Below are 15,963 nucleotides of genomic sequence, written 5' to 3' on the forward strand. Positions count from 1 at the left end.
TAGTGCTTATGTCTGTGAGGTGGTGTGTCTAAAAAAGATGCCTAGGCCTTGACTGACTTACCAAGAAAGCCACAAACTCTCCCATAAACAGTCACACGTTCAAAATTCGCTAATTCTGAATCTATTTTTTCAAAGTGCAGGCAGTGAAAAAAAGTGTTAAGTGCTAATAATATCATCAATATCACAAATACATGAAATACAAGCCAATGAATACAATCAAAAGTCAATAAATAACAATACTCCAAATTTTTACCTATCAAAGGTAGCCAGTCAGCTCATAATAAGTCCTAAGTACATTCCATGCCGACCACAATGTAATTCTTCGTATATAGTCCTCCGTACAATCAATGGTTAGTTGTAAGTCAGGTGTTTTCATCTCCAGTTTTCAGATAACTCTCCCCCGTTATGGAGTGACCAGGCGAATAGCCAAAGCAGCAATGATGATTGAACAATTCATTCAATGAAGAGGTCACACTTTCTCCGTGGGGAGCTGCCTTGACCGACTTGCCCGACAAAGCGCTAGCCGCGTTAGTTTTGCAGATACTGCTTTTTCAAGGGCAACAGTATTTTCACCTGAACGTTCACACAAACGCCAGATGTACCTGGTTTAGAGAGTCTGCCTGCCAGCATTGCTCGTTCATGGTTCCTGCAGCGGGGACTGATGTCTTCCCCATCCTGCTGTGGCGGTGGCCGTGACTTTTCTTTTCCTTTCTTCTCTCCCCTTAAAGTGGTGGAGGCTCTGGAGGGGCCAGTGTTTCTGACTCGTGCAGTGACCATTTCACCATCGAGACGTGCAAGGAAACGGAGATGCTGAACTACCTCATCGAGTGTTTCGACAGAGTGGGGATAGAAGAGAGAAAAGCGCCAAAGGTATGCTAGGGGAGTGAGGCTGTGCTGGCTGGAACAGTTCCCTTTTCTCCTGGCTTTGGCTTTCCCTTTATCTTTCTGCAGAGCAGCAGTTTTATGTAATTTGGAAAAATGGGGTACGAGAGTCTGACAGAAGACGCAATCCAGCCCCCCTCTGCCCCAGGACAGAATAATCAGCCACCCAGATCCTCCTACCCTTCCCTCTGCTTCACAAAGCAACTTGTATAAAATATGAAGCACGTTCTTTGCTAAGTGGGGAGCTGATAGGAAACCTACTCACATGGGTAGTGGGTTTCGGGAAAGACCTTTCTCTCCTGGAGAGCTGTTGCCAGTCAAAGCTAGACAGCTCTGAGTTAGCTAGGCCAATGGTGTAAGGCCGCTTCATATATTCCAGAGGCAGCACCAGAGCAAAGCACAAAGGAGCAGAAACCAGGGAGCCAAGCCATGTTAAACAGAGGAAAGGGGGCCAGAACCCCCCCCTTCAAGTCATTAGCCAGAATGGCCTGGGGGGGAAACCGCTTTCGACTTTGAAATGATGCAGTCTTTTAGAAACGCCTGTCATAGAAGGAAGCTTCAACTGTTCGAGTCTTTGCAAAGGAAATGTAGTACTGTGAGCCTTCCCTGTTAGTTGTCACAGAAGATACGGACACAAACCTCCTCCCTATAAGTGCAATCAGACCTTATGAAAAGCATCTCCCAGGTTTATTGGTTTGGTCGCTTCTGTGTTGCAGTACGCTGAAGTTCTTTTAAATGCTAAATGCAAAGTCAGACCCTTGAACCCCCTTAATGTTACACCTGCAAAGGGGTGGGAGGAGGCTGGGCCTTCCTGAACAGCCGCCTTACTTGGGGTTTGAGAGCCACAGAACTCACAGTGACCCTGGCAGAATTGTGTTTGTTCCTCTGCACACCATTGTTACTGTCCCTGCTCGATGCTTCTCTTAGATGTGTAGCCAGCCCATGGTGAGCCAGTTACTGAGCAACATCCGATCCCAGTGCATTTCCCATGCTGCTTTGGTGCTCCAGGGATCCTTAACGCAACCAAGGTGAGTTGAGCCAAGATGTAGCCACCTAACTTTCTTACACTTCTTTGCTTGCGTTTGACTTTGATCTGTACTGAAAATGGCTTGATATAGGGTGGCTGTTTTAAGTCGTAAGTGAATGTTTTAACTGTCCTAGTTCCTTTCCTCCTGTCCCCTTCACCTTATTGTCAAAGTGGGGGTGAGGATGTAGGATTGGGCTAGTCTGCAATGTGCTCTGCCTCCTGCTGCCCCTTACTCAAGGTGCTGGTTAGCTCCTAAATTTATGGCCTTGGAAAAAGAGAGGTATGCCATTTGCCCCATGCTTCATATGGCTTAATTACCTGCGCTCTCCGGAGAAGTTGATTCCCTATAGCCTTAATCCTATTTCTGTTTCTTTACCTTCACCTTTAATACTCAGACCATGTGATGTTCAGATCCAGGAAATTGTCCAACAGACATTGCAGGTCTGCAGCTCTATTTGTTCTTGCCTGTTTCACCTTGGCAGCACTGTCTCCATGAAGGCTAGCTGCCTTGTATGCTCTCTTCCCTTCCTAGAGCCAACTTTGTGGTCCACGCATTATGCCGTTGTCTTTCTTGAATTCCTCACATCGGAGAGCTGTTCCTGCAATCTGCTGCAGAATAGCTTTCTTTTAATTTTTTTTTTTAAATTCTTGCACACACTCCCCTCTCCCAGCATTTGCTTGTTTGTCAATGGAGGAATGCTAGAAAGCTGACACTCAATGAAAAATGGTCTTTTCTCATTGATTTGTTTAAAAAAATTCTGTCCAGCCTCTTCGTGTAAAATACTCCAAGTAACTTACAAAGAAATGGCTAAGCTGCATAAACTAAGTTTGTCAATTCGCTTTTAAAAAGAGATAAGACTGCCAAAGCAATGGAGAATAAAAAGCATAAAAGCAACTAACCCATAAAACTCAGATCAGGAATCACAAAAACCAGTAACGATATCAATACAGAATGCTGCATCTGACGAGGGAGCTGCGTTGGAATTACACAGGAGTCTTAAACTGTTCTTTCTTCTCTCCCCACCTCAATCTTGGTGTGTCCACGTGTGAAGGTCATTGCAGCAGCAGTCTTTGCTAGTCCCGTACATGCTCTGTAGGAATCTCCCTTTCGGCTTCATCCAGGAGCTAGTGAGAACTACCCATCAAGACGAAGAGGTGTTCAGGCAGGTAAGCAATTCTATTCGGGTTTTTTTTAGACCATTTCCCAGCGGTTGTGGTACAAGGCACTACATTTTGTTACCTACAGCTGAACTCACTTTTGGCTTCTTCGCTTGACTACGGTTATTAAATATTGCAATAAGGATATCACCTATTCTGTAGAAAACAGTGCAATTAAGCCTAGGTAGTAGTTACATATTGTTACATGGCTGGTTTTTTAATCAGTTACAAAATGGTAAGAGGAGGAGGAGAGAATGGGCTTTGAGGTTGGCCAAGTCACAGGGGCGGAGAGGGGTTTAATATTCTGTGTTGGATCCCTACTGAATTTTCTGCAAAGTTCCTGTGGCAGACCCTCAGTTTGCCCCTCCTGCGATTCCCATGTTTCCTAGAAGCAGCATATTGGGGTGATCCATAGGCTGCAACAGGAGGGGGCAAGACAGGCAAGTTCAGCTGGCGGAAGTGCCTTTTGTCAGCAAAAAATTGAGTTTGGTCGCAACCATTAATCAAAAACAAGCCCACTATTTACATGTAAGACTATTTTTTCAGAAGGCATGTGTTTGAAAAGTTAGGGTGGCAGCTTTGCTTTTGTTCCGGGCTGTGTAACTTACTGCAGTTTTATTATGGCCTAGCAAAAAGGCCTGTTGTTTGGGAAAATACAACGGGCCGTAGCAGCGCTCTCCCCCCTTCCCCCCCACAGCATCATTCGAGGGGGGGATCAGGGAAGAGATTGGGGGCTTCCTCCTCCTCCAGCCCCTCAACCGTCGCTCAGCCCTCCCAAGGCCCCACGGAAGTGGCAGTGAGCCCCCCCCCCAGCCGCTGTGGGACCTTGGGAGGGCCTTGCTGTTGCTCTGAGCCTTCCCACAGTGGCAGTGGGCCTTCCTGCAGCCATGCTGGGCCTTTCTGGACCTCTGGAGGTGCCGAGGAGGCAGCAGGGAGGCGAACCATTTTGCCCCTGACTTCCTTCTTATCCCTGCATACTGCACCTCTGTGGGGATAAGGAGTGAGTCATCAGGAACACGGTTTGCCTTTTATATAGTAGGATATTGTAGATTTAACACTTGCTTGTGTGAGCTGCCTGAGATTATTTTTAGAGAGCTGGGATACACATGTTTAAATTGTTGACAATATTTGACAGCAGTCAGATAAGTTGTCAGCTGACTGGCTGGGGCAAAGGAAGCAGTTACAATTGTACTTTAATGCTGTCCTCCACTTTGAAGGCCAGGTGATTTGAGAAGCAGGTATGCGTCTAATAATAACCGCAGTAAATTCTAAAATTCACGGCAAACACTGAAAACATTGAAATTCTACCTTCTGAGCCCCTTTGAATCAAACCTGATAAAAGGAATCCAAACTTCCACGAAGCTGAAGTTAGACTGGTCCATAACAGTAATGGCCCATCTGGTCCTAACCAGCTGACTTACTAGAAGAGCCTTTGTAGGTACTGTAGTGAGGTCGGCATATTTCCTAAAGCGGATATAAAAAATGTGATTTTTTTTTCATGTCTTTAAACAGATTTTTATCCCCATTTTACAAGGCTTGGCTCTTGCTTCGAAAGAGTGTTCCCTTGATAGCGATAATTTTAAATACCCTCTCATGGTAAGTAATACTTTTTTCTGTTCCTCCCTGGCCCAGATGCTGATGGTCTGTGGTCTTAAGTTTTCAGTTAGGTGGTCAACCTGGGTGGGGGCTATACCACTTTTAACTGCAGCCCCCCCAGTTGATTAAATGCACACCAAGCAATTCCCTGCACATAGAAAAGTAGGCATGTTAGAGCATCGACTGGAGCTAAACTCTTCTTAACATGGCTGTTTTTGTAAGTGAAGGATTCAATGTTGGGGAGGGCAGTTGCAAAGCATTCATGGGAGAATGGGCACCCTGCCCGGTAGTCTGTACAGCCCAGGTGCAGATTTACCCATCGCATTGAGAATTTGGTTCGCGCAGAGGTCAGGGAGCTGAGCCTCAAGAAGTCAGAAGCATTTGGGGGCAGAAATTAAGTTTCCTAAGCCTGCATTTCCTGGCTGTCACTAAGCTAGGCTTTAAAAAATAAATTCTTCTGATTCCAAGTATGCAGAGATCATAGATCACCCGCCACCCCCCGCCGCCGCTGCCCAGTCACATTGCTGAATGTTAGCTAAAGGAGATTCCTCTGAGACTGTCTTTGGTTCTACGACATAAGCAAGAAATGATTGCTCACTTTACAGGGCCCTTCATTTGTAGTTCTTCCTCCTGCCGTTCTTCCCCGCATGTTGCCGGAGTTAGGGAGTTGTAGATAAGGATCTCTTGTTCCATGTTCTGAACATTCATCTGATTTTCAGCTCTTGATTGGAAGACAAAGGGCTTGGTGTGCAGAGGACAGTAGCCCCATTTACTTCCATCGCTGACTCTTGAAGGGCTGCTTTGGAGCTTGCTGGCTGCTTTGCTAGGCACTGAGTGTGGAAAGGGCTTGCCCTGTTGACTTGTGAGATCTAATGTGCGCTCTCCAGAGGGGTCCTTTATGATTTGAGATGAGCAAAGGGGCACTTACAAGAGGTGGAAACTGGCAGAAGTTTTGCCCTGGCAGGTTGGAGAGCTGCAGATGAAGGAAGCACCAAGCGTGCTTTCCCAGGAGCTTCTCTTGGCTGTAGTTCCTCTGTAGAGTGCTGAACATGGCAGGCTCTGGTCTTCTGCCTAGGGATTTGGGTTTGAATCCTGGGGCCCGGAGAGGTGCCAGCAGGCAAGTTTCTGGGGTTGGTCCAAGGAATAATAACAACATTTGATTTGTGTACCGCCCTTCAGGACAACTTATTGCTACACTCAAGAGTGGTTTACAATGTGTGTTATTATTATCCCCACAACAATCACTCTGTGAGGTGGGTGGGGTTGAGAGAGCTCTGAGAAGCTGCGACTGACCCAGGGTCACCCAGCTGGCTTCAGGCGAAGGAGTGGGGAATCAAACAAGATTAGAGTCCTGCCATTCTTAACCACAACACCAACTGGCTCTCATTGTGTGGCTTGTTTCATGCAATGTTTGGGTGAGGGTCAAGAGCAAAGGTAGGCAACCTCTGCCACCTGTGTTGAACAGTGATGCTCCAGACCATTTTTCTTCATATGCAGGGCCAGTTCCCCTCCCTATCTTCCTTTTGATGTGCTGGCAAGTTTGATCTTGGTATGTTTGGCCAAGTATGACCCTTAGTCTCTTTCTCCACCCCTCCTTGTTTGTCAGCACACTAACTTCTTCACAGGGCCTTTGATTGCCCTTTAGCAACACTGTTATCTTCCCATCTTCTTAGCCCCAGGGAGATTTTGCTTCTGCTTCAGGCTTTAATGAGGGAATTGTTCCATGCTTCCACAGAAGCTATGAGTACAGTTCTGGATGGTGGTGACGGGGGTGTCTCAGATCATTACTGGAGCCAGAAGCATAGCAGGTGGAAAATCATGCTCTTTTAACCAAGGAAGGGAAGAAGGACAAGTTCCTGGAACTGAGATAAGGCATGGTCAATACTGCCAGGCTGTCGCACGGCTTGTTGTTATATAGTCCTATTCCTTCTGTGCCTTACTGCACACTGTTCCAGGTAGCTCCCTGGCTGGTGGGCTGAGAAGTCCCTCATTCAAACCATGGCATCCCTGCCATGCTTCTTCAACACCTTGCGTCTTTTAAAGCGACGGGCAGCTCTCTGTAGGCCCAAAGGCAGCCAAACTCCCTAACAGGCTCCCTTTAAACTCTCCATCCAGCAAGTGGATCTTTCCATTAGTTAGTCCAGCAGTGATGTGGAAATATATCCACGTCAATTGTCATTCTTGTTTCTCTCTAGGCATTAGGTGAAATATGTGAAATCAAGTTTGGGAAATCTCATCCCGTGTGCAGCTTGGTAAGTGTGGAATCTGCATTGTCTATTTGAGGCAAGCCCTCTTGAGTGATGCTGCTGTATGGTGCTCGCATCTGTGTGATTGTGGCAGCCCATTCGTCATTTTCCCAACTCCTCTCCTCTGTCTGCAGGTTGTGTCACTGCCTTTGTGGTTACCGAAGTCTCTGAGCCCTGGGACAGGACGGGAGCTCCAAAGACTGTCTTACCTTGGGGATTTCTTCAGTCTCTCTGTCTTTGCAGAAGATGATGTAAGTATTGGTTGTGTGTATATCCTACCTTTTGTTTGGAAAACGACAACTTTCAGGGTGAAGTTTGGTGAAGCGTGAAGACTGTGCTCTGACCTATAAAGCCCTAAACGGACTGGGACCAGCATACCTGAGGGACCACCTCTCCCTGTATGTACCTCAGAGAGCTCTTAGATCTGCAGGTAAACACCTACTGGTGGTCCCTGGCCCGAGGGGGGCTCGGCTGGCCTCAACCAGGGCCAGGGCGTTTTCTCTCCTGGCCCCAACCTGGTGGAACTCTCTGTTGGAAGGCGCTCGGGCCCGCCAAGATCTTGTATAAGACAGAGATGTTCCGCCAGGCATATGGTTGAGGCCAGCAAGGGATCCATCTATTTAGCCTCTCTGCCAGTGGGAGGGGGGAGCATATGGTCCATCTGCCCCCCCCCATGCCTGCGGAGTTAGAGTTTCACCAACCCACACCTCCACCCTTTTCTTACCTTGTGTATGGTGAGCAGGGAAAGGGAGAAGGGTGCCCCATCTGGAATGCTGATATTCATGTTTGCACTGAGATGTTCTTTTATTGGTTTTATCTATTGTACCATTTATGATTGTAACCCGCCCTGAGCCTGTTTGCAGGGAGGGAGGGCTAAAAATCTAATCAGTCAATCAATGTGTGTATCTTACCTGTCTTTTCCTTCCCTGCAGCCTAGAGTAGTCGAAAAATATTTCTCGGGACCTGCCATTACCCTGGAGAACACCCGGGTGGTTAGCCAGTCTTTACAACATTACTTGGAATCTGCAAGGGTATGTCTGACGAAGTGAACTAACTGCTTTGCCTCTGGTTTCAGTAGTATTTTCACAAAGCAATAATTCCCTGTGTCTTAAGCATGTCAGAATGGGGCTAATTGGGAAAGGCACAGAGGAAAGGTTTAGCCCAGTGAGTCCTCAAACAGGGTAGTTCACAAAGTATGCGAAGGATCGATCGCTTTCGTAGGGCCTGGTCTGGTAAGTCGCAAGCTCTCAGTGATGTGTTCTTTTCCCTTTGTATGGTTTTCAGCAAGAGCTGTTCAAGATCCTCCACAGCGTTTTGCTGAACGGAGAGACCCGGGAGGCAGCCCTCAGCTATATGGCAGCCGTGGTCAACACCAACATGAAGAAGGCCCAGATGCAGGTGAAGCGTCCGCTGGGGCTCGGCTGCTGTTAACGCATCCTCTCCCTTTCTGCCCCCACCCCCCAGTTGATTTTGGAGTTCTTTTGCCAAACCTGCCTCCTGTTGCTGTGAAGCTTTCTCTGTTTATGGCGCTCTCTCGATTTCCTAATCCTTGGTTTTAAATTGCCTCTTCCTGCGTCCCTTGTTCTGACTGTGACATTCAAGCCAGTGTGCTGTTGATGCTCCTCCTTGTTTCTCTTCTGTGTCCAAAACAATTTTCTCCCCTTCAGTGAAGCCCCCTTTCTCCTCCTCCTAAGCCCTTTTCTTCAGCATCCTTCGCTGTCCTTCCATCACTGGAGGAAGGAATGAAGGGCAGGCAAAAAAAGGAAGCAGGTGGTTTATCTTATAACAGCAGAGGAGGGCAGGTGAGAAGCCCAGCTGGCCAAAAGTGTCAGCCTGTCGTTTATGTAACCTGGACACAGTAGAAGCTTTTGCACTGCCGGCAGAACAACACAGGTGCAATCTAGGCAGAGCTTGAAATCCCACTGGCTTTAATAGGAAGAGGTCAAATGAGCTTAGAACTCTTGCGCTGAAATTGATGAGACTGAAAAGTCTTGCTCATTTTCTCTGGATCTTTCTTTATGTGTGTGTGACTGGAAGCCTCTGGCTAAGGATTAGCTTCTTTGTTACTTGCGGAGCATCTTGCAGCTCACAGTTGCCAAGTAATTTTGCAATGTTAGCGTTAAGTGCTGGAGCTGTGATTTGCCCATCGCAAAGCAGCCTATACCATAGCACCACGGTCAGAGTTTCTGCCTTTTGATAACATTGGCTCTCCTTTCCCTGGCTTGCAGACGGATGACCGCTTGGTGTCTACAGATGGCTTTATGCTCAACTTCTTGTGGGTGCTGCAGCAGCTGAGCACGAAGATCAAGCTTGAGACAGTTGACCCCTCCTACATCTTTCATCCTCGGTGTCGTATCATCCTCCCAACAGATGAGACGCGCGTCAAGGCAACCATGGAGGATGTTGCCAGCTGGATGGCGGAGCTGTGTGAGTGCAGCATGGGTGCGTCTTGACACCTGCAGCCATCTTTACCTTCTCTCTTGCTGGAAATGTGCAAAAGCAAATCTGTGGTTTGGTTTTGGCGAAAAATATATGGGGCTGTATGCTCTCCAAGATAATGCCAGTCCTATTCCTACTCAAGTGCAATTCTGCATCCCTGGATTATCATGTAAATTTAAGCATATTTGCATATGTTGATACATTTGGAGTAATTGTGTTCTTTGGAAGGGACAAAAGGCCATACAGAGCCACAGAGGAAATCATGCTCAGTCTACCCTCTGACGTTTGAGATTTCACCAAATGTTGCATCCATGTACGCTTTCATTGCATTGCAATCTTAAGGTCTAGAAACCTGCTTTATAAATGACTGTTGGGGGTGCTGAATGTTGCCAGTTCATATATTTGCACATGAAAGAGCCTTGCAGGTGATGTCCATGAAATTTTTGTCATTTGTCTTATAAATGCATAGAATCTCCCCTATGCTAAGCTCATCTCAAAACCAGCAGTGTGGAGAGCAGTGCTTTAGTCTCCACCTTCTGCTAAACAAAGTAGGAGGGTTGGAGCTCTCCTAAACCCACCATCACCTGTAGTAGGTAACAGATGTCCAACGCCCAAAACAGAGGAAGGGTTGTACTGGGTTTAGGGGAGCCGTGCTGTCAGATGCAGAAGACAGGTTCATGGGTCTAATGAGGATCCGTTGTAGGTGCTCTGGATGCAGAGTCAATCCGTAATATAGTAACGGTGAGTTTGGGAAAGACCTTTCTTTGTATGAGGCTATGGAGAGCTGTCGGAAATACTGCGATAGTCAGCCCAATTGGTCTGTGGCTGCCTCATAATGCTCATTCAGGGTCAGTTGTATGGGTTTTGTAATACCCTGGGTTCATTCCCCAGTTCAAGGATTGTGGTAGTGAAACTGGAAGAGCGAACGGCACTGAATTAAATGGGCCAATGGCTTGGCATGCTGCAAGGCAGCTTTGTATAGCTATATGCCTTCTTCCATGTGCCACTTGGCTCATCAGTGATTCCCTGCCAGCCATGAGCCCGCTTGCAGGGAGGGAGGGATATAAATAAATAATAAAATAATAATAATAATAATGTTAGTGAGCTGCTGCTTACTCTGCAAAGATGTTATTGCGTGCTTCACTCTGATGCCATGTGACTTCCAGGCATTGCATGTGCTGAACCAGTACAAGAGCCCTAGCAGACATCCTGTACCAGATGAGATGTGATGGGGCTTATTTGGTTGAGAGTCCTAAGCGCATCACCTTACTCACTTTTTTACTTCTGTTCTGTTTCTTCCCACTTTCTGCAGCCAGGGATCAGGCTCTCTTTTCTGAGCCGAAATTCCCGACAGAGTGCTTCTTCCTGACCCTTCATGCCCACCACCTCTCCATCCTACCAAGCTGCCGTCGTTACATTCGGAGACTGAGGGCTATCCGGGAGCTTAACAGGTTAGAAGCTGCGTTTGATAACACTGTTGGTAAATGTACAAGTTCTTATAGCAAGATTAAGAAGATACGGAGCAGATATTTTAAGAGATCCAGAAATGGGTGTTTTTGTTAACCCATTTAAAGGAAGGGCAAGGAAGAACAGCTAATCTGTGTACAGAAAAGGAGTCTTATGGATACTTTCGCTAGCGGACTTATTGTGGCCTGTGGTAGTCTCGTGCACAAGAACCCTCTTCTTATCTGACAAAGCCAGCTGTGGCTCATGAAGGCCACAATGAAACCTTTAAGGCACAAGACAGCTTTACGCCTCTCTGTTCCTGGTGAGAGTAACAGCAAGACTAAGAGATACAGAGGTTTGAGAATGGAGTAAAATCTCTATGGTAAAAGCGGTTGCTAAAGTTGTGGGAAGCTGCTGTTAGGAATTATCTAGTACATTACAGATACGTTCAACCCTGACCTGGATAGCCCAGGTGAGCCTGATCTCATCAGATCTCAGAAGCTTTGCAGTGTTGGCCTTGGTTAGTAATTGGATGGGAGACCTCCAACAAAGACCAGGGTTGCAGAGGCAGGCGATGGCAAACCATGTCTGTTAGTCTCTTGCCTTGAAAACCCCACCAGGGGTCACCGTAAGTCAGCTGTGACTTGAAGGGACTCCCCACCGCCTTTCAACATTCAAAAAAGAAGAAAAAACGAATGTTGTGCCAGGAATTGGGGCCACATGGTCTAAAATATGTATGACCATCTTAACCAGAATGTGCTATCTAGCGATTGTTTCTACGCTGCGTTCCAACCTGATGCAGAGGCTCCAAGACAGCAAACATTCAAACATATCAAACATAAGTGTGTGCATGTTAGTTTGCGTGTGTGTGTGTATTAAACAAAACACAAAACACACAACCAGACATGTTTAGTGTCACGTCTTTTGAGCAATGAGAAGGAAGGCTGGTTGTTGGGGGTTTTCCGGGCTGTATTGCCGTGGTCTTGGCATTGTAGTTCCTGACGTTTCGCCAGCAGCTGTGGCTGGCATCTTCAGAGGTGTAGCACCAAAAGACAGAGATCTCTCAGTGTCTCTCAGACACTGAGAGATCTCTGTCTTTTGGTGCTACACCTCTGAAGATGCCAGCCACAGCTGCTGGCGAAACGTCAGGAACTACAATGCCAAGACCACGGCAATACAGCCCGGAAAACCCCCAACAACCATCGTTCTCCGGCCGTGAAAGCCTTCGACAATACATCAGAAGGAAGGCTGTTTCCTTAACCATGCACCCGTCCTGCTGCTCATACCTGCAGAGAGATGGTGTTTGCTAGTGTGTAGTAGAAATACTGCAATCCAGAAGGACTCAGCCTGTCACTTGTTTGGCAAATCCACATTACCGTGGGATGGAGTGGTGTTTCTGCCATGTCTCCCAAACGCTGGGGGCATTGTCTCTTTGAAAGAGCCGTGCCAGCGTTCCCGGAAAGCTCGTGGGCCACAAATGGTGCCATTGTTCCTCTAGTGCGAAGCAGGCTTGAATAATTGTTGGTTGTAAGTTGACAAGGGTGACCTTAGTATACTCAGAAGGAAATGGCGGGGGTGTTTCAGGATTTTGGCACCAGTATTCACCCCAAAGGGAAAGGTGTGGGTTGAGAGGGGGGACAATGGAGAGGAGAAAGGAAGATGCAGACTTTGGGGACCAGTCAGAGAGGATCAGCTTCCTGATGTGCTTGGAGGGCAGCCTGCTAAGGAATGAGTTATGTAGAATTTTGTGTATGAAGACAAATAAGCGCATATATTAACTTCTGTGGTTTGTTATCTGAAGGACAGTTCTGAAAGGCAGGAGCCCTAATCCTGGGCATTAAAGAGGACAGGTCATTGTTTTTGAACTATTTCTGGGTTGCTTTTCTTGCACTCAAAGTGGCTAAGCAGAAAAATCTAAAAATAAAGCCCTCAAATACATTAAAATGATCGATAACAAGTCCAGAGCACCTGGCTGGCACGTGGGAAGCCCCAGGTTGAGTCCCCAGTGTCTCTGCTTCAAGGATCTTAGGGGCAGGGAAGTGACTTTCTTCTGACTGGGACCCTGAAGAGCTGCTGCCAGTCAGAATAGGCAGTAGGGAGTGATTAGAAGTCTGCGGTCTGGTCAAGGCAGTCCTGTACGTTCCGTTCAGTGACGCAATCATATGACTGTCTAATGCAGAACAGCCTGATAAGAGTCATTCTGCTGAATGCTGGCTGAGATACAGTTTTGTCTCTCTTACGGAAGGTTGAAAGAGAGGGGACTCAAATAGATGACTCAAAAGCACATAACAAACTGAGCCTGATCGCTCCTAAATTTGTTTTATTTTATTTTATATCATTTATATTCCGCCTTTCTCACTGAGACTCAAGGCGGATTACATAGTGTGAGATTAGTACAATCAGTGGCAAGGACAAGGGCAAGCATTTCCATACAGTATCAAGAACATTTTCATAAACAATGTCACAGGGGTAAAAGAATATAAGTTTACAAAGATATAGTATTAGCAAGGATCCAGTATGGGGTTGAGGAATTGCTGAAACAGAACATAATCAGTTCTGGGACTTACATTGAACAACATGAAGTACAGGTAGTATATAGGAGTACATATTTAAAGCCACAGAGAATACGTAAGGCAACATAATGGTGAAATTTATGGTTCCTGACTCATTAGCGAAACATCTGGGATCCCTTTCCTACAATATCACCCTCTTAGCTGAGAAAAAGGCCTTTTTGAATAATTCAGTTTTGCGTTGTTTGCAGAAAGCCAAGAGGGTGGGGGCTCCTGACCTCCTCAGGCAGGCCGTTCCATAGGGTAGGGGCCACCAGGCAGCTGTTGATTTTGCCCATGTACAGGCTGGCACCTGCAAGAGACCCTGTTCAGATGAGCGAAGCTGCCGTGGTGGGATATAGGGAGAGAGGCGGTCCCATAGGTATGCTGGACCATGTTAAGGGCTTGCTCTTCAGATCTCAACTGGTGGGTCGATTCTGATGGGAGAGTCACTGTATGGGTCTCTGGTGGTAAAGACCTTCAAAAGTAACCAACTTAACTGGAGCAGAACAGGTGGTACTGATTCCTTTTTCTCCTTTTGCTTATGAGAGGTTGTCTCAGGACTTTGGTGAAAATAGACTCTCCCTAGCTATGCTGTACTCTCTGTCAGCTGAAGTTTCCAGGTTCTCTTTAAGACTAGTCCTGTTTAGTGTGCGGTTGCAGTAGCTTAGCAGGAAAGTCCACTATGGAAAGGCACTCCTAACAAAAACTCCAGCCTGCTTTTCAGAATTTTTTTTGTTAGTTCAAAATGAAAATTGAGTCTGACGCAATGAACTCAAAGAACCCTTTTGACCAGGGGGGGGGGGGCCGAGAGAGCCTCTTGCTTCTGTTAACAGCATGGGGAGCTCTTATTCTGCTGCTTTCTTGATTTTTCTGAATACTTGTGCTTTTAACCTGATCACCAGAGCTGGTGGGTTTTTTGTGTGGTTTTTCAGGACGGTGGAGGATCTGAAAAACAATGAGAGTCAATGGAAGGATTCCCCTCTGGCTACAAGGCATCGAGAGATGCTGAAGCGTTGCAAAACACAACTCAAGGTCTGTGGCTATTTTTAGGCAGTGGCTGACCAGTCCCATGCTCAGCTGCGGCTCTGAAGGTTTAGCAAAGGAGCCAACCATGTGCAGAATTTTCACAAATACTTCAGTGTGTGCTTGCTGGCTGCTGTGTGTGTGTGCACGTGCATGTGTGTGTGTGCGTGTGCGCGCGCGCGCGCATGTACACATGGAGACCCACACAGCAGCAGTTTGTGAATTTTAAACAACTATACAATATTGATGAACTGTTGCTTATGGGAGATTGTCTCAGGGTTTAGGTGAAAATAGACTCTCTCTAGCTATCTGAAGAAGAAGCAACAGGGTGAAAAGGGACTTTTCACAAAAGGGACTAGAACTCCACCAGCTTTTTGGGGGGGCTGAATTCCTGACTTTGACCCTGACAGTCCTGAGAGTTCAGGGCATGCCTGATGGAAGCAAACTTCAGAGGTCTCCAGTGAAGTGAGAGGTAGAATGTACAGTCCCCTTGTTAGTGGCTTTCTTTTTTGAAGAAAAACCTGAGTAGAAGCCCCATGGAAGTGGGGTGGGAGGTAACAGGCTTGCAACACAGAAGAACAGGAGATGGCACTGGAGGGCAGGGCCAAAGCTCGGCTAGAAAGGCAGTGTGGCTTTGGTCAGTGCTGGACTGGCTGGCAGGGGGGTGAAGTCAGGAGGCCTGGAAACACCACATTAGTGTGGAAGAGGGTTACGTGACTGGCACAGCAGCTAATTGTTGGGACCAACCAGCCCCTGAACACTCTCCCAAATCTGCTTCTCCCAATCAGAGGAGAGAAGAAAGGAGGGGGGCGTCATTTAGAGTATGGTAACCAGTTAGGATTGCAGTGTGTCTTTTTTGTGAGGTTAAGATGTTAGTGCAACTTTTTTCAAGCTTCTCACTCCAATTTCTTCAATGGGCTTCTTTCTTGTTTATAAAATACCACAGGTATTTATAGGACATCTAATCTTGCAAAGGGGTTCTGTGTTTGTCCTATCATCACAGTGACTCCAAAGTAGGTCACATCGATTCCCTGCGGGGTGGGAAGGGAGCGAAACAGGTTCAAAGATTTTCTTTGGGTGATCCATCTGGTCTGCCAGAGAGGCCCCAAGTTTTTTACTCTTCCAACTCAAAGCTCCATCTTGGAGGTGCTGCTTGAGGGCATCGGGGCTGGGTGTTGGATTTCTGGTGGAGTGCCTTTGCTTAACCTTGGCATTGCGATTCCTTGTGCAGAAACTGGTGCGGTGCAAAGCGTGTGCAGATGCTGGCCTGCTGGACGAGAATTTCCTGAGGAGGTGTCTGAATTTCTATGGCATGGTAATCCAGCTCTTGCTGCGGATCCTTGACCCTGCCTACCCCGAGTGAGTCACGTTCAGAGGTCTTCAGAGGTTTTGGCTTTTGTGCCTAATTAGATCCTGTAAATTAATAAGGCGTGTGTGTGTGTGTGCATGTGCAAGTATTAGAGACGGGCATGTTCAGTTCCAGGCTTCTTGATGTTGCTCTTTTGGGGCAATGCCATGATGCAGTTTTAAAACCTTACCTCTTAATGGGACGAGACCAGGAAGGTGGGTGATCCCAAGGGAAGGAGCCGTTGCT

At 47.0% G+C, this 15,963-nt stretch overlaps 1 protein-coding gene across 3 annotated transcripts in view; it reads left to right on the plus strand.

Annotated features, from left to right (window-relative positions):
* The window catches only part of UBE4B (ubiquitination factor E4B), a 54,620-nt gene that overhangs the window by 23,815 nt on the left and 14,842 nt on the right, over window positions 1-15,963 (plus strand). For 2 of the 3 annotated variants that reach the window (XM_055001718.1, XM_055001717.1), the window contains 12 exons: window positions 729-870; window positions 1,810-1,910; window positions 2,962-3,076; window positions 4,580-4,663; window positions 6,859-6,915; window positions 7,044-7,160; window positions 7,842-7,940; window positions 8,194-8,307; window positions 9,138-9,336; window positions 10,661-10,799; window positions 14,279-14,378; window positions 15,601-15,728. In XM_055001718.1, the coding sequence (XP_054857693.1) occupies window positions 729-870; window positions 1,810-1,910; window positions 2,962-3,076; window positions 4,580-4,663; window positions 6,859-6,915; window positions 7,044-7,160; window positions 7,842-7,940; window positions 8,194-8,307; window positions 9,138-9,336; window positions 10,661-10,799; window positions 14,279-14,378; window positions 15,601-15,728 (1,395 nt within the window). Of the gene's footprint in view, window positions 1-728; window positions 871-1,809; window positions 1,911-2,961; window positions 3,077-4,579; window positions 4,664-6,858; window positions 6,916-7,043; window positions 7,161-7,841; window positions 7,941-8,193; window positions 8,308-9,137; window positions 9,352-10,660; window positions 10,800-14,278; window positions 14,379-15,600; window positions 15,729-15,963 lie in introns of all 3 variants that reach the window. The other variant, XM_055001716.1, reaches the window with a different exon arrangement.

Source organism: Eublepharis macularius, chromosome 17 (genome assembly GCF_028583425.1).
Source record: "Eublepharis macularius isolate TG4126 chromosome 17, MPM_Emac_v1.0, whole genome shotgun sequence".
NCBI lineage: Eukaryota > Metazoa > Chordata > Lepidosauria > Squamata > Eublepharidae > Eublepharis > Eublepharis macularius.